At 41.3% G+C, this 18,866-nt stretch overlaps 1 protein-coding gene across 2 annotated transcripts in view; it reads right to left on the bottom strand.

Moving 5' to 3' along the window:
• The window catches only part of WNK2 (WNK lysine deficient protein kinase 2), a 403,248-nt gene that overhangs the window by 151,550 nt on the left and 232,832 nt on the right, over positions 1 to 18,866 (bottom strand). For both annotated transcript variants that reach the window (XM_082265480.1, XM_082265479.1), the window contains exon 6: positions 7,954 to 8,042. In XM_082265480.1, coding sequence (XP_082121606.1) covers positions 7,954 to 8,042 — 89 coding nt within the window. The remainder of the gene's footprint in view (positions 1 to 7,953; positions 8,043 to 18,866) is intronic.

Here is an 18,866-nt window from a genome sequence, read left to right as displayed (position 1 = left end):
GAGTATAAGCCGACCCGAATATAAGCCGAGACCCCTACTTTTGCCACAAAAAAGTGGGAAAACTTATTGACTCGAGTATAAGCCTAGGGTGGGAAATGCTGCAGCTACTGGACCCAACTGGACCACCACGAGACACAAAATAGGGGCTGCGGGCATGGTACAGGAGATGGCGCAGGTCATAGTACAGGCATTGCACAGGTCATGGTAAGGGCATGGCACAGGTCAGGGCACAGGTGATGGTACAGGCATGGCACAGGTGAAGGTATAGGCATGGCACAGGTCATGGTACATGCATGTTACAGGTCATGGTACAGGCATGGCACAGGTCACAGTACAGGCATGGCACAGGTCACGGTACAGGCATGGCACAGGTCACGGTACAGGCATGGCACAGGTCACGGTACAGGCATGGTACAGGCATGGCACAGGTGATGGTATAGGCATAGTACAGGTGATGGTATAGGCATGGCACAGTAAGTACAGGCATGGCACAGTAAGTACAGGCATGGCACAGTATGTATAGGCATGGCACAGTAGGTATAGGCATGGCACAGTAATTACAGGCATGGCACAGTATGTACAGGCATGGCACAGTATGTATAGGCATGGCACAGTAGGTATAGGCATGGCACAGTATGTACAGGCATGGCACAGTATGTATAGGCATGGCACAGTAGGTATAGGCATGGCACAGTAGGTATAGGCATGGCACAGTAATTACAGGCATGGCACAGTATGTATAGGCATGGCACAGTAGGTATAGGCATGGCACAGTAGGTATAGGCATGGCACAGTAATTACAGGCATGGCACAGGAGATGCAGTGCTGCGGGCATGGTACAGAAGAATGTCCTGTACCATGCCCGCAGCACTGCATGAGGAAATACAGGGGCTGCGGAGGCATCTCACTTACCTGTCGGTGAGGCGCCGTCTTCGATTTAAAAATCGCGCCACCCTGGCGCCGCCATACGTCACCGCAAATGCGCCACCGATGCTCGGGAAAAGCCGAACACGTTCGGCTATTTCTGGGCATGCGGCACATGCGCAGTGACACGTCGGCGCCGAGCGGCGCCATTTTTATTAAGACACTCCAGTCAGTGACTCGAGTATAAGCCGAGGGGTGCATTTTCAGCATGAAAAAACATGCTGAAAAACTCGGCTTATACTCGAGTATATACGGTATATTAATCCAAATAGAGCAAGAGCAATTGCAATCATTCTTTAACCGAACGGCTAGCTTGGGAATTGTGTGCATAAGAGAATCCCCCATAGGTAAGCACACTTAATGGGTACAAACTGTCTGACTCGCACCTAAAACACATACTAAACCATTCTCACTAAGAGAAGGGTTAACAGAGTGTATATATATATATATAAATAAATAGATAAATGGTATCTATTAAAGCTATGCATTTTGTTTTAAGGACCAATACCAAAAGAGTTTTAAATCTTCCTTATGCCAATTCCAAAACAAGTTGTAATTGTAACTTGAGCAAGGGAAGTTGGGCAATTGTAATATGTTCTCTACTTCTAAAAATAAAAAGTTCTAAAAAATAGAAAAAAAAAATATATGTTGATGTTAAAAGTAAGGCAAGAGGTCTTGTTTACAGATCTTGTTTCCAGTCTACCACCGAATATACAGTCTGCTTCTGGTAATCCCCCCTGTTCCAGGCATGACTGGGCCTAGGCAAAATTCTACATAAATAAGGACTCTTTATATTTAGCAATGAAAAGGTGAGAACCAGTCATGAGAGGCTTACACACATTTTATCGCCAATCTATAAAATATAGGATATTCTATATTAGATGTAAACAGTAATGATGTGCAGTAACCCAAAGCAACCTACTAGGTTTCATCTCTCTGATTTAAGAACGTTAAAAGATAACAAAATCTTGCTGTTGTAGTCACCAATGCAGTCTGTTTATCACTTTATTTAATTGAACCTACAGGGGTTGAAACATTGGGGTTTAAGCTATATCACCTCTTTACCAAGGTTTTTCAAGTTCTAAAGTTGAGAAGCATGTCCTACTGCTTTGGGAAGAGTTTCAGCCTTTCATACAGAACCCGTTGCTTTGCCCACAACTGCTGGGGGTATGCTTATAGTCTACATGTGGCTTGTTTTCCCTCAGTCTACCACTTATATACCATAGGTTTATTATATTTGCTAGATCAGGGGTTGTTAACTTGAGTATCACAGACTCCCAATTGGTTATGCTCCAAATCCCTTTTACCAGACTGTCCGTTGTAACATAACTAGATCTTTTAGGTACCAGTAGGATTTCAAAATAAGTCAATAACTTGTTTTTATTTTATACATGAAAAAAAAAGCTAAAAAAAAAAAAAAAAAAAAAAGATCGCCCCCTTGTGTCAGTATTTTTGTTGAACCACATTTTGCTTTAAATTACAGCCTTTAGTCTGTTGTGATATGTCTCTACTAACTTTGCACATCTAGACTTGCAAAATTTGACCACTCTGCAGAACTTGAAGTCATTCCACAGATTTTCAATGGGTGTGTGCTTTGGGTCACCGTCGTGGAAGGTAAAATACCTTCCCATTAACAGCTTTCTTGCAGAGGGCAGCAGATTTTTCTCAAGAATTTGCTGGTATTTTGCATCATCCATTTTTCCTTCTAACCTGATAAGTGCTCCAGTCCCTGTTGCAGAGAAAACACCCCCATAACCGGAAATTACCAACTCCATGCTTTATTGTAGGAATGGTGTCATTTGGCAGTGAGCTGTATTGGATTTCCAACCGACATATCGTTTGGCGTTGAGGCCAAATGATTCAATTTTAGTTTCATCTGACCAGAACACTTTTTTCCATGTGGTCTCAGAACCTTCAAGGTGTGTTTTGGCAAATCTCAGTCGTGACTGCATGTGGCCTTTAAGCAGTGGCTTTTTTCTTGCAATCCTCCCATATAAGCTGCATTTGTGGAAACTTTGTGATATTGTTGTCACATGCACATAATGAGCACCCTTTGTCATAAATTCCTGCAACTGCTTCAGAGTTGCTGTAGGCCTCTTGCTAGCCCCTCTGACCAGTTTCCTCCTGGCTCTTTCATCCAGTTTGGAGCGACGTCCTAATCCAGGGACGGTCTGTGTTGTACCTAAAACCTTCCACTTCTTAATAATAGACTTCAATGTGCTTCTAGGCATTGATAAAGTCTTTTAAATGTTTTTGTATCCATCTCTTGACTTGTGCCGGTCCACAACTTTATCCCGGAGATCTTTCGACGGTGCCTTGTCCCTCATAGTTAGATTGTTTGCTTCAGTTGCACTAGCAGGCACTGAAATGCTCCAGGAAAGCTCTTTTCGTGCTGAGTTAATCAAAATGACCACAGCTGACAACAGTTGAAAGTAATTTGGCTTTGTGTGCCATTGAGGTGGTTATTAGCTACACCTGATTGAGTTTACAAGTCATTTTTAGGAGGGAGTGATCTTTTCCAACTCAGTGCTTGTTTTTTTATTTATTACGTTTTTTCTGACATGTGGGTGTTCGATCTTTCACTTGGATGTTAAAAGGTGCACTGAGTAAAAGAATTTTGAAAAAAAAAAAAAAAAGGTGCACTGAGTAAATACAGCTGGATAAAACAAAAAACAGTGTGTCTTCATTTCAGGCTGCAAAGAAACAAAATTGTCATTTTAAAGGGGGCGATTCTTTTCTATACCCGCGGTGTGTGTGTGTGTGTATGTAATATATATATATATATATATATATATATATATATATATATACATATACATACACATATACATATACATACACACACCTGTCAGTTCAATTGCTTGGTAATACAAATTGCTAATCAGTCAATCACATGGCATTCATTTAGGCATCTACACATGGTAAAGACGACTTGCTGAAGTTTAAACCAAGCATCAGAATGGGGACAAAAGTGGGTTTAGGTGACTTTGAATGCGGCATTGTAGTTGGTGCCAGACGGGCTGGTCTTGGGTTTTTAAAAACTGCTGATCTACTGGGATTTTCATGCACATCAATTTCTAGGGTTTACAGAGACTGGTCTGAAAAACAGAAAATAGCCACTGAGCAGAAGTTGTGTGGAAAAAAATGCCTTGTTGATGTCAGAGGAGAATAGGCAGACTGGTTTTAGATGATAGCAAAGCAACAGTATCTCTAGTACTCTCTAACTACTCGTTACAACCAAGGTATGCCGAACACCATCTCTGAACGCACAACACATCGAACTTTGAAGCAGATGGGCTACATCAGCAGAAGATCACACCGGGTGCCACTCTTTCGCACAGGTTCACCAAAATTGAACAATAAAAGATTGGAAAAATGTTGTCTGGTCTGATGAGTCTCAATTTCAGCTGCGACATTCAGATGGTATGGTCAGAATTTGGCATAAACATGAAAGCATGGATCCATCCTGCCTTGTATCAACAGATCCAGCTGGTGGTAGTGTAATGGTGTGTTTTTTTTTTCTTGGCACAATTTTGGCACCTTAGTACCAATTGAGCATTGCTTAAAAACCACGGCCTACCTGAGTATTGTTGAGGACCATGTCCATCCCTTTATGACTACAGTGTCCAGCAGGATAATACACCATGTCACAAAGCTCAAATCATCTCAAACTGGTTTCTTGAACATGAAAAGGAGTTCATTGTACTCCAATGGCCTCCACAGTCACCAGATCTCAACACAATAGAGCACCTTTGGGATGTGGTAGAAGATTTCGGCGGAAGATTTGCAGCAACTGCGTGATGCTACCATGTCAATATGGACCAAAATCTCTGAGGAATGTTTCCAACACCTTGTTAAATCTATGCCACAGGCAGTTATGAAGGCAAAAGGGGGTCCAACCTGGTACTAGCAAGGTGTACCTAATAAAGTGGCAGATGAGTATATATATCAACGGATTTGATTTACATAGTATAGAATGGGGACAGTGCTGAATAGGGAATGTACAGTATCTGTGGAGGTATATTAGAGGGGCTAAAGCTCACCACCTTTTTGATCTACGAGTCACATTTATAGGTAGCGCCTGTATCAACCTCCACGCACTTTCACTTTATTCTCACCCTTGCACCCCAACGGTTGGTTGGTGGCAGCTTACACCTATTTTTTATGGTATCTAATATCCTCTATTCACAGTAACTTCATTCCGCTGGTCACTTTTATTTGTTATAAAGCTCATCTGTCTCTGTAGTTCAGGGACTGTAAGAGACTAATACCAAAGAATATTCAGATAATTGTACAACTTGCATTTCAAAAAATACTTTAAAATGATTAATGAATATAGAGATGCGTTGTGTGTATTTTATATTTTCCTAGAATTTAGCTTTAAATGTTGTAAAATTCCTTGTTCTAATGATAGTGTCTCATCACTTTCTTACATAGGACGTGCCCTATAAGTCCTGGCTTTGAAGTGATGAAAACAAGCTCACGAAGTAGCAGCAGCCTTGAGCTGGTTTCTATTTTTGTCAACACCACCGCCCCTACTCACAGTGATTTCTGGGCTCTCACACTCCTCCTGGGAGCATGAAAAAACGCTGTCATGATGGCATGCAGGAGGACACAGAGGAACATTTGTTACACAATGTCCTCTGTAGAGTGTGCGTTCAGCTCTGACGCATGCAGGGCTTTTTTTTTTAGTGGGAACGCAGTTCCAGCGCATCCAACACTGAATGTATGTCATAGCAAGGGGTGTGCTGGAGGGTCTATTGTCACTGGTGGGGACCAGTTTTTGTGTGAGGGTCTATTGTTGCTGGTGGTCTTGTGTTGTTGGTGGGCATCTACTATTGAGGGAGAGGTTTATTGTTGCTGGCTGCTGGGACAGCTGTTGTTGCTGTTGGGGGGTCTAATGTGGCAGGGGGTCGATATTTTGTTATTGGGGTGGTATTTTGTTGTGGGTTTATTATTGCTGTGGGAGTCTATTGTTGCTGGCTCCATAAGATATATTTTACTGCTTTTCTTGTTATTAGACAAGAACAAAATTTCATACAAATTATTTAGTACCACAAAATGATACTTGGGGCAGTACTAGGAGGTGGGTAGGAGGTGGAACCAAGGGATGGTGCTTGGAGGTGGGTAGGGCCCAGAGACAAGAGGAAAGTTCCTGCACATATTCTGTGAGAAAAAAATCCCTGGACGCAAGTATGAGTTCAGAGCAGACAAAATTTTGTCAGCAAAGCTGATTAAAGTGGAACTTTAGGAAAAAAACATAAAACTGCAGAACAGGCAGGCTTTTTAATTCATAAGACATAGTATGTCTATTCTGCATTAAAGTTTCTTACTTGACTGCGCGCAGCCCACTGTACCATTTCAGCAATGCTGAGGTGAATGAACTCCCATGCAAGTGTGACAGTGACATCTCGGCGGGGCCAATTAAAATAGCCGAAAATCAGTGATTGGACGCTGATCTGGCCAAAGAGGACAGAGGCCAGTGGGGAAGCTCCAGGACACTGCAGTGCTTGAGAAAAGGTAAGTATAGTTCCGCTTTAAACAGCAGCTCAAGCCAGGTCTGCACTGGGTCAGCTGGAGCAGACAGAGGAGAAATCTGGGGGCCAATACACCCCTCATGTCTCCATAAAAAGTACATGTCGCCTGCCTAATGCTTTCACATAGGGGGCTTATTAGGCTCCTTGTGGTAGCAAAGTTAGTCGAAAAAAAAAAAAGTGTTAAAACACTAATATATAAACTTTTAAAAAATGTAAAAAACATCCCAGATATGTGCAATATAAGAGCACAAATGCATGCATAGTATGTAAAACATCAACCCATAGTGGGTATTGCCATGGATGCGCAAGTAAAAAATAATTCTAGGTCTCTCCTCCTGCATACAAAAAAAAAAAAACCTATTGGTTTACTTTTTTCTTTTTTGGCTGCCTCATTTGTCATTCTCGCCCAGCTGTCTTCAGTGAAATTTTCTTTCATATTGATCTCACATATTCCAGGATTCTTTAGTTTCATTTACACTGCAACGAGGAGGGTGGGCTTGCCGCCCACTATAAAGGGACCAGGTTATCTCAACCAGGAAGAGGTTACTGGCACCCAATGACATCAGGAGTAAAGATGGTGGCATGGGTCACAGTCTGACAATGGAGCAGCAGGTCACATTGGAATCCACTGGCCAGGTGAATATGCTGAATTGAGGACAATACTGATTTAGGGGCAAGATGGGGAAAAAAAAAAACTAAGGGGGGTTCTGGGTGGACCGAAAGTACTGCCTAACTTTAGAAAGAACATTTTGTCTCCCTTTCATGCATGCAGTTTGACATATTTGGTATCCGTTTATTCAACACAAGCACATCTTTTTCTTTTTTTTTTTCTTTTTTTTTTTTTTTAGTACAAGAAAATTGGGGGTAATATAGGGTTTGTGTGCACTAGAATTTTATTTTAATTTTTAACAAAAAATATATAGATTTGATTGCACAAATATCACACAACATAAAAAAATTGCAACTACGAATTTATTGTATTCTACAGGGCCTCATATTGCACAAAATACATAAATTTCTGCAGTTTTATGTCATTTTCTAGCCACCAATGCAGATTTTAATGTGTGCAAATAATGGCATTTTTTTCTCGAGATAAACTGGTTATACTCCATTTCATAACACAGCCATCCCACATCTAATAATATGGTATCTATATCCAGACAGTCAGATATCTAAAATAGTAAACACTTCTAAGGTTCAACATTTTCTTTCCTTGAGAGCTTATTTGTTCTAGAAAAATGCTTTAAAAAAACAACAGTGTTCTATTTGCCAGTGCTGTCCAAGATTTAGCTGACTCACAGAAAATAAATTATAAAGACCTGACCTGCATAAATGCAGCAGCAGGTCGATAAGAGAATCTCTCTATTGAGATCCCGGGGCGAAGCATTTCAGAGCTATAGCTGATTGGGCAAATATTTGCGTAGCAAACATGAATTGTAATTATCAGACTGACATTTACATTACACGGATAATGCAGGGACAATCTTCTCACCTCTCCTCCTTGTTCTTACAGATGCATTCCCCAATTATCTCTTTGATTTCAGGGTCTGACACTTTCTCAAAGCTGGCTGGTTTCACCCCCTGAAAAGATAAGAGCTAGAATTTCAATATATTCACTGCATTTGAACACCATTGAAATGAAGAGCGCTTAGTGGACTCAGAATTAATGTGCTTAAGCGGTTCCTAAAAAGGAAGAGCAGAATGACTTCAGCAGGCATAAGAATAGTCTTTAGCACTTGCAGGATCCAATTCATGAAACAAAATGCATTTTCTATCATTCCCCAAAAATTAGATTTATGCAGTAATAAAGCAGACTAAGATGTTAGAAAAAGTAGAAGCAAGCCTTTCCAACACTATGTATATACATAAATAAAATACCGCTAATAGATAACTTTGTCTTCCTACTCAGACACCAGATGAATGTTGAGATGAAGCTTACAGTTGCAGTATAGACTCTAAGCCGATGGCTGAAATGGGGGGGGCACATCAACGGGACAGGAAACCACAGACAGCAGTAAGAAAACAAGTCTAAGTTCTAATCCATTCACACACTCTGTGTTCCCATTGAATAGATTTCCCCAGTAGGGGCACAGGTGACAGGGGCTCTAACCCTTCTTTACTGTAGCCATAACAATATAAAATATTTTGGGCCGGTTTGGCACTTTGAAGCCGAGTTCCACCTGTTTTTGTGTTTATTAAAAGTCAGCAGCTACAAAAAGTGTAGCTGCTGACTTAAGAAACACACGCTCACCTGTGCCACTGTCCAGCGATGTGGCCAAGGGGAGCCTCGGTTCTCTCCCTCTTCTCCCTGCAGTGCCAGCATCTCTAGTGTTGGCACCCGGCTGTGACAGCTTGCGCATTTGCGAGTCACGTTACGCATCCTGAGTGGACGGGTAATCTTTTGGGACCTGTGACGTATCCCAGAAGATTGCAGGGAGGGAGGGGGAGAGGAGTCCTTCCGCTCAGGCCGCCTAGAAGTGGGAGCGGGTACCTGTCAAATATAGGTACCCGCTCCCCCTCCCACCCAAAAAAAAAAAATGTGGCATGTCAGGGGGTCAGGAGGCCTTAAACCAGACGTTCCATTTTTGGGTGGAACTCCGCTTTAAAAAAAAAAGACACGCATAGGAAATTTTCCTACTCTGTCTTGCATTAAAATAAGTACGGACTTGATTTATAAAAAATATATATTATTTATAGTCATATAGGTGGGTGCATCATCAATCCAATGCTGCATCTGTCCCTCGCCGGCTCTACAGTGAGAAATGAGCATTCAAACACCACTGATCGCTCAGTTCACCCCCTCCACTCTGACGATTGACCGTCATGGCTCTATGCTCTGTCCCTCCAGTGCTTACAGGCACATTGGCTGTGGGGGGGGGGGGGTCTCAGATCGCTGAGAGGCTGATCCAGCTGCTGGTTCAGGCATATGGGTGGGATCTTCTCAGAACCAGGACCAGCTCTGTGACAACAGCGGGCTTTAGCTAACTAAGTGCACTCCTGTGACGTACAGGAGAAGTACGGCCAAACAGCTTGTACTTTGTCACATGTTCCTATGCGTTTTGTAAGCCTAGCTACAAAGTGAGACAGGGCACCCCCTTCCTCTCAAAGCCGCCCAACAAAGCTAGTAAGGTGACAGCTGTTTAATAACCGGTGCTGGTCTTGGCTCCAAGCACTTGTTGGAAACAAATGCCAGCAAGAGAAATGCAGAGGGATGGGAGGCTGATGCCATCCCCTATCTCCCCTCTATTTCTCTTGCAGCCTCTTGTCTCAGGCAAGCACTGGGAGCCAAGATGAGCAGTAGTTATCAAAGAGCTAGCTCTTAGCTAGCTACATTGTTGGACAGCCGTGGAGGACAGGGCCCTGTTCAACCGAGTATCTCGGCTTACAAAACACGCAGGAACATGGGACAATATGCTGCACGTAGATTATTCCCTGGGGGACAGAACATTGAAAAAAATCAAAGTGAGAGTTCTTTAGCTTTCTAGGATTTAAAATTAACCTTCAATTCAGCGAATACTAGTATGGTTGATGAACTGATCACAATGCCGTTATAAAATACAGACAAGATTTGTGCACAATATTTCAAAAGTAGATTATTATGCACCAACATCTCCAACAAAAAATGTTCACAAATGTTTATATGACATGATTCGTGCAATGTGCATACATCATGTTCTGCCTTCCCACCTTTCATTACAGACTGTCAATTGCTGGTAATTAATGTGTACACAGAAGACAATTAGTCATCCTTGTCAGACAGGCTGAGAGGATGGCTTCCTAAAGACAGGTAGATGTCTTAACGAGAAGAATAGGCAATGAGACATCTGCCTACTCTAAAAAACACTCGGCAATCTTATGTGGCTTCGTGGCAGATGTGTAAATGCTGCAGTGAACATTATGCTTCCTTTTCCACAGAATATAGGAGGACTGTCCCTGCTGCAAAAGAAGCCAACTGTGAAAAGTGTTTGTCATCGCTCCTGGGGAAGCTTTTGCTGGCCATTTCTTTAGCCAGTTGCTACATGTGTTGCTTCAGTTGGGTTGGAATTGTGCTGTATGTCGGGACTATTTTATCAATGCTCTGATGTCTGTGCAGCTGTTCCAGCTAGGATTTATTATAAGCAGTAATAGTGTGATACAGAACAGTTGTTGCAAAGCTTCATTCTACTACCTGTACTTATGAAGCCCTGTTCAGTTTTTTGATGAGCGTATTCACAAGGCTGTAATGTCCTGAAATATAATTGCGGTCACAAAATTCCATTTGGTTTCCCACGCATATATATTTTAATAATTTGCAAGGTTATGGACACAGCTTCTTTTATGGCCGTTATTAACGCCAAAGGTTTTATGGTCGATATACTTTGCATGTTATTTGCAATTCTCTTTTTTTTTATATACATTTTCGATTTGTTTTGTAGTCCTACTTTGGGTGGAGTTTTTTTGCCCTTGAAATGCATTGGATTTTTTTAATTTGATTGAACCATGAATAATTTAAAATATCTTGGACTCTTACTTTTTGATTTGGCACTCATTCTATACTTGACCTCACCAAGAATGCATGGCAGGGTGATTTCTGCTCATCCCCAACAGGTAGCGTGAACCTACTAGGTCCTTTGACTCTATGAAGTGTCAGTAAAACACATTTGACAAAATATTCATTCTGTTTAGTCAAGCTAGAACTAAAATAATCATGGTTGGTTGATCACCCATGTCTTTATGATAATTTTTGCCTCTGATAGTCTTACACAAAACGGTTTGTAAGCTTGCAAAATTAAAAAAAAAAAAAAGAAAAATTAAGTAATTTACACCTATTTACACCGAATAAACCAAAATAAGCAAAGAAATCTCTGTGGTAGGTAACAATGTGCTTCAAACAGTTGGAAAACCTCAGAATCACCCCCATTTAGGAAAGTTCTAAACGTCCTGGTTGTCACACAACACCCAAATCAAAAGGCATCACTTTTACAAATCAACCAATACATGGCCCTTGTAATTAGGTATGAATCGCAACCTCATTAAAGCAAAATAATTGAGCTTTAGACTGGATTGAAACTTTAGCAATTTGTTGCAATGAATTAAAGTAAAACTAAAGCGTTCTACAGTAAAAATGCCATTTAATTAATTTCTAATAATCAATGCAAGATCTCGTATCCATCCATCTTTCCATGCTTTATTTTGTTGAGATTTTTTTTTTTTTAAAAAGACCCACCTAGCATTTCTAGCTATGACCATCTTGAGTAAGAATGAAAGATTCATGTAGCATTTACTTATTACCTGGATTCCAAATACCCTTAGCTCAGGCATGCATGCATATGCTTATCCTCCAGGTGTAGGAAGACTTGGGTGCATGACATTTTGGCCAAGGCCAGAAACCAGGAAGCGGCTGAAGAAATGTACAAAAAATAGTTTAAACACAAGTAAATATAAAATATACCTTCCTATTTATAAAGGCTAGTAGCATAAGAATTAAAAATTGGTAATGTTGAGTAAGAGTTTAGTTTCACTTTAAAGGCTCTTTCACACAGCCCGTCCGTCAGACGGACTCCGTTTATCTCAGCAGGGGAGCGATCCGCCAATCCCACGCTGAGCAGGATGAGGACCGCTGTTCTCCGCACTGTGTGCGGAGACACACCTGTCAGTTCCCCATACATCTCTATGGGGGAATTGGATGGGAACGGACCGTCCGCTGACATCCGATGCCCTATAGGGATGCATGGGGGGGACCGTTCAGATCCGCCAAAAAAAGGGACAGGCGGATCTGAACGGTCCGCCTGTGTGAAAGGGGCCTAAGACAGCACGCATTTTCTTTTAGGAATGGGCTGTGAATGCAATACATACACACTGTAAACACACACACTAGTGTGCAAGAGTTGTAGGCACTTTTGAAAAATTGAATGTAGCGTGAGGATGCTTTGAAAAATAATGCAATGCGAGTTTAACAAATTTTCATTCACCTGTTCCAACTTGCTGTGAAATAGCAAAGAGAATGGGACAATCGTTCGCACCATGTACCCACTTTAGTGGTACTACCAAGGAAAATAATATTTTGAAACTAATTAGGTTAATTGGAGGTCAGTAAAATGACAAAAATCTTAGAGAGCCCACGTAGCTCAAAAGTAAAGTTGGAAAGAGCTTCACCAATCCGTCAAAAGCGGTGTCTAAATATTGTTGAAATTATTCAGAATAATGTTCCCCATTGTAAAATTGCAAAGACTGTATACAGTTGTGCTCAAAATTATTCAACCCCCAATGCTGTAAAGGGTTTTAGGGAATTTAGTGTACATTTGTAATTGTATTCAGAATGAAATCCTACAAGGACTTCTTAATGGACCACATGCAACTAAAATGACATCAATTGGTTTTGTAATACAGTAGTAAATGTTTCTTTTGTGAATTCTTCATTGACACAATTATTCAACCCCTTAAAGACTACCACTCTGAAGAACAGAGGTTCATTGAAGTGTTTTCAATTGGGTATTGAAAACACCTGTGAATGTCAGGGAGCAGCAATAAAGCCTAATAAGCACCAATTAGGCAGCTTTAAAATGACTGATACTCAGCTCCTTCTAGACATTTACTGGTGTGGTTACAAACATGGTGAAGTCAAGAGAATGGTCCAGGAAGACAAGAGAAGAGGTGATTACTCTTCACAGGAAGGGCAATGGCTATAAGAAGATTGCAAAGATGTTAAACATACCAAGAGACACAATAGGAAGCATCATTCGCAAATTCAAGGCAAAGGGCACTGTTGAAACGCTACCTGGTCGTGGCAGAAAGAAGATGCTGACTTCGACTGCTGTGCGCTACCTGAAGCGTAGAGTGGAGAAAAGTCCCCGTGTGACTGCTGAGGAAAGATTTGTCAGATGTGGGTACTGACGTTTCTGCTCAGACAATACGGCGCACACTGCGTAACTCCCAGGTGCACCCCCTTGCTGTCTCCAAAGAATAAGAAGAGTCGACTGCAGTATGCCAAAAGTCATGTGGACAAACCACAGAAGTTTTGGGATAGTGTTCTCTGGACTGATGAAACAAAATTAGAACTGTTTGGGCCCGTGGATCAACACTATGTTTGGAGGAGGAAGAACAAGTCCTATGAAGAAAAGAACACCTTGCCTACTGTGAAGCATGGCGGGGGGTCAATCATGCTTTGGGGCTGTTTTGCTTCTGCAGGTACAGGGAAGCTTCAGCGTGTGCAAGGTACCATGAATTCTCTTCAGTACCAGGAGATATTGGATGACAATGTGATGCAGTCCGTCACAAACCTGAGGCTTGGGAGACGTTGGACCTTTCAACAGGACAATGATCCCAAGCATACCTCCAAGTCCACTAGAGCATGGTTGCAGATTAAAGGCTGGAACATTTTGGAGTGGCCATCACAGTCACCAGACTTAAATCCGATTGAGAACCTCTGGTGGGACTTAAAGAAAGCAGTTGCAGTGCACAAGCCTAAGAATGTGACTGAACTGGAGGCTTTTGCCCATGACGAATGGGCGAAGATACCCGTAGATCGCTGCAAGACACTTGTGTCAAGCTATGCTTCACGTTTCAAAGCTGTTATAACTGTAAAAGGATGTTGTACTAAGTACTATGATTGAATGTCACTTGGGGGTTGAATAAAACTGATAATGATGTGAGCACAGAAAAGACATTTGTGGTTATTTAATTATAAATGTTATGTTATATTTGTCTGACCTACACGTGCCTCTTTGATTTAATTGTAAGCAGTATGACTGAATGATCAAAATCAATGTCAAACTGGCCAAAACAATCAATTTCAGTGGGGGTTGAATAATTTTGAACACAACTGTACATCTTCTACAGTACATATCAAAATATTCCAAGAATCTGGAGAAATGGGTGCAAGGGACAAGGTCGAAACGCAATATTGATTGCCTGTGATCTTCAGGCCCACAGACGGCGCTGCATAAAAAAAAAAAAAAAAAAAAAAGGATTCTGTGATGGACATCACTGCGAAGCCTCAGGAATACTTCCAAAAATCACTCTGAATAGAGTTCACCATGCCAGCCCAAACTGTAAGTTAAAGTTTCATCTTGCAAAGAATCCATATCAAAAATATCAAAATGATCCAAAAACACCAAGGTCTTCCCTGGGCCAAAGCATATTTAATATGGTCTGCTGCAAAGTGGAAAACTGTTTGACTTTTTGTGCCAACCATGGGCACTGCATGCTCTTCACTAAAGAAGAGAGGGACCTTCAGGCTTGTTAATCAGTGTTTAGTTCAAAAGCCTGCATCTCTGATGGCATTAGTGTATATAGAATGAGTAACTTTCACTTCTAGACAGGCATCATCAATGCTGAATGATATATCCAGCATATGCTCCCATCCAGACTGCATCTTTTTCAAGCAAGACCTTTCATATTTCAGTAGGACAATGCTAAACCCCATACTGCATATCTATGGAAACAGAATGGCTTCATAGTAGAAGAATCCGGATGCTTAACTGGCCTGCCTGCAGTCCGGACCTTTCAGAAATTGACAATATTAAAAGCATCTTGAAAGGAAAAAAAAATACTATAAAGACGACTCAGAGTTGTTGAGCAGTTCAAACCCGTTATCAGGCAAGAATGGGACAACATTACTCTTCCAAAGCTCCAGCAGCTGGCCTCAGTTCCCAGATATTTACGTTGCTGCCATCAATTTCCAAAATGATCTTATTTTTTCCTAAAATTATAAATTTTGCCAAGTTTAAAAACATTCAATATGCTTTGTATTTTCTATGGTGAATAAAAAGTTGTGTTTATATTTGCAAATCATTGTATTCTGTTTTTATGTAGATTTTACACAGCGTCCCAAACTTTTTGGGAATTGCGGTTCGAAATGAAAATCAATACTTGTTATGTCTACCCTTTGCTTAAAGTCCTTTTCCATTTTTGCAGCCAAATTTGAAAAACCAAAATACAAATGTGTACAATCAGCACCACCTGTGAAAAAAAAAAAAAAAATCACTGTAAATAAACACTTTAAATGTAATATAAATTCTGTGGGGGTCTTACAAACATCAAAACCAGCGGTCGCTAATAGTGATTTCACCACACTACAAAATCCTAATTATATGGTGCAGCGCTACTGAATCATTTAAACACATATTTCCTACACAATAACTACATAAATTCAAAATTAACTGTCTCATATTTGTCCACCGCCGTGAGCATCTAAATTCTTCGCTAAAAAAATAAAATCGTGCCACCACCACCAGGTGAATCGTGCACTCACCTCACTCCTGCTAATTACAGGCTCTATTACAACTCCCACCAGTCCGTCTGAAATGGGTGTCTCTCCTCTTTACTGGATCTAATGCTCCCATTTGCTTCAATGCTCCTCACATGAACCACATATAATACAAATGTAACTCATAGTGTTCTCCATAAAACGAAGAACCTACTGAAGAAACCAATAGCAAGGCGATACGCATATAGAAGGGAGAAGCCCAATTTGTGACGTCAGATAGCCTCCAACAGCAGAATAGTGTGGTGAGCGTACTGACAAGTTACTGAGATATGCGGTTTTATCCATTTTAATCTTAAGTGTTTTTAATTGGCCTTTTTCAATAAAATTGGTTTAGGAGTTGCATTTGCATTCCATGTAGTTTATGTGAGGAGTAATGAAGCAGATGGGAGCATTTGATCATATAGAGAGGAGAGAAAGACATCCATTCCAGATGGACTAATGGGAGTTATAATAGAGCCTGTAATTAACAGGAGTGAGGTGAGTGCACAATTCACCTGGTGGTGGTAGTGGCCCGATTTCATCCTTTGAACAAAGAATTTAGATGCACACGGTGGTGGGTGAATATAGAGAAGAGACTTTTCATTTTGAATTTTTTTTTTTTGCAGTTATTGTGTAGGATAGGAGTTTAAATAATACAGTAGCACTGCACCATAGAATTTATTAAAACTTGAGAAACTACCATTATATATTTCACATAGTATAATAATTTGTAAAATTATATATTTTTTCCTACATTTGTAGTCGTCTCTTTGGAGTAGGATTATTTGTGTGTCTGTATAGGCAGCTTTTTTGCAATTTAGAAAACGAAAAAAAGAAAAAGGGGGTACAGACCGAGGGATAGTTTCTATTTTTTTAAATTTATGTAACAACCAAGTTTTGACATCTTTAACCCTTTGTTACAACAGACAATTCACACACATCTAGGTTATAACAGGTGATGAGCATCTGCCAGCACAGTACAGACAGGGTGTATTATGGTAAACATAGCCACCCATCCCCTTCCTTAACATTACATAGAAAGGAAAAGCTAGGTAGGATTTTCAGGCTAGAAAAAAAAAAAGCAAGCAACAGTTTAAAAATATTTTTAAGATATGACATGTGAATAGAGATGGACGAACATTGGCCGGGGCGGTTCGCGAACCTCAGCCGCGAATTCTCAAAAGTCTGCGAACCACAAGTTCGCAGCGGGCCCCATTGACTTTAATGGGAGGCGAACTTTAAAAACCTTTAGGTCATATTTGCAGTCACAAAAGACGTACTACCTGTGCACAAATAGTCCCAGCACATGAACAATGTCATAACAGAAGTATTGCAATTGAAAAAGTTGCCCTAAATTTTTATTTTTTTTTTTACAGGAAAAAATATATTTTTTTTTTCATAAATCAGCCAGAACTGACATCAGCAGCCGGTAAATACATGTCTAATACATATAGGGTTCATTCACACATCTGTAAAATGGGTCTGCATCCATTCCAAAATTTGGCGGAACCTTTACAGACCCATTGATTTTAAATTCCAGTCTGAAAAATTAGGCATTCACAGGATAAAGAAGTGTCGGCCATTCCAGGCCCCAAAAATTAGCCCACAAGCATTTAACTGACAGCTAAGAACGTAGTATTCTGTGGCTGAAGATACATTAGGCATTCACAGGATACAGAAGTGCTGGCCATAAAAGGCCCCAAAAATTAGCCCACATGGGTTTACCTGACAACCAAGTACGTAGTATTTGATGGCTGGAGGTACATTAGGCATTCACAGGATACAGAAGTGTTGGCCTGTATAGGCCCCAAAAATTAGCCATTCAATGGACATGAAATGCCTTTTATGCCGTTGTATTTAGTGAAGACAAGGACCAGGAATTGTGGGTGGATGGCGGTCTGGCAGATATTTGTGGCCTGTCATGAGGAATTTCAATGAAACATGGTCTACTGGTCACGTGTTGAATTCCTCAGAGATCCATGCCTCATTCATTTTTATAAATGTGAGGTAGTCCACACTGTCATGAGCTAGGCGAGTGCGCTTATCGGTCACGATCCCCCCCTGCTGCGCTAAACGTCTTTTCAGACAGGACACTGGACGGGGGGCAAGCCAACAGTTCCATTGCAAATTGTGCAAGCTCTGGCCAGAGGTCAAGTCTGCCCACCCAGTAGTCCACGGGGTTCATCACTCCTCAGAGCGTCCACATCGGCTGTTAACCCGATGTAGTCGGACACCTTTATTTTTACGCTCCAACATTTGAGCCACAGAAGCCTGCCTTTTTCCAGAACAACGTGACGGCATCATGGAAGGTGGAGTGGAGGACAACTGTGAGGAGACAGGAGAAGGAGAAGAGGCTGGACGGTGAGAGCCTGGAGTGTGGCTTTGTGGGTTCCAACGGTGTTGCTCCCACTGGGCTCAGTGATGGGATTTCAGGTGCCTTTTTAAGGCGGTTGTCCCTAGGTGAGTTTTGGGCTTACCGCGACTTATGCGTTGACTGCAAAGGCTGCAGATGGCAACACTGTTGTCAGCAACGGACATATTAAAAAAAAGCCCACACTGCGGAGCCATGTGACGGCGTCCTGGGAGCGCCAGATGTGACTGTACATGGTTGATGGCTCGCTCCTGATACATTTACAGTCTGCTTTGTACCTCTTGTGCAATGCAAGTTCTGCCTGCCTCTCCTCCCTATCTGCCGGTCCGTCAGTTCCACAAATAATTGGCCAGTAACTGTTGTCACTGTGTAGCACAGTTTACACAGCAAGAGGCCAAATTTTTGCAGGACTAAAATACACGCTTAGAAAATTATACTGTTAAATAACACCCCACTTCAATATGTGGTATTGGGGGGCCACTGGTCTATCACAGCAGTTAAAAAAAAAAATGGCCAGTGAGTTTGGCACTGTGTATCAGACTTAACTCAGCAAAAGAGGCAATATTGTTGCAGGACACAAATACACTTGTAAAAGTATACTCAGATAACACCCCACTTCAATATGTGGTATATGGGGGTGGGGGGCATTGGTCCATCACACCAGTTATAATATATTATAAGTGCTTTTGTCACTGTGTGTAGTATTGCTGCAGCAACGCTCAGTCACCACACCTGTCACAATGCTGCACAGTGCACAATACTACTACTAATCCACTATAATATGCTTTCTACAAATTATATTATACTG

Source organism: Pelophylax lessonae, assembly GCF_965119305.1.
Source record: "Pelophylax lessonae genome assembly, chromosome: 8".
Lineage (NCBI taxonomy): Eukaryota > Metazoa > Chordata > Amphibia > Anura > Ranidae > Pelophylax > Pelophylax lessonae.
This window is presented reverse-complemented; position numbering and strand designations above follow the sequence as displayed.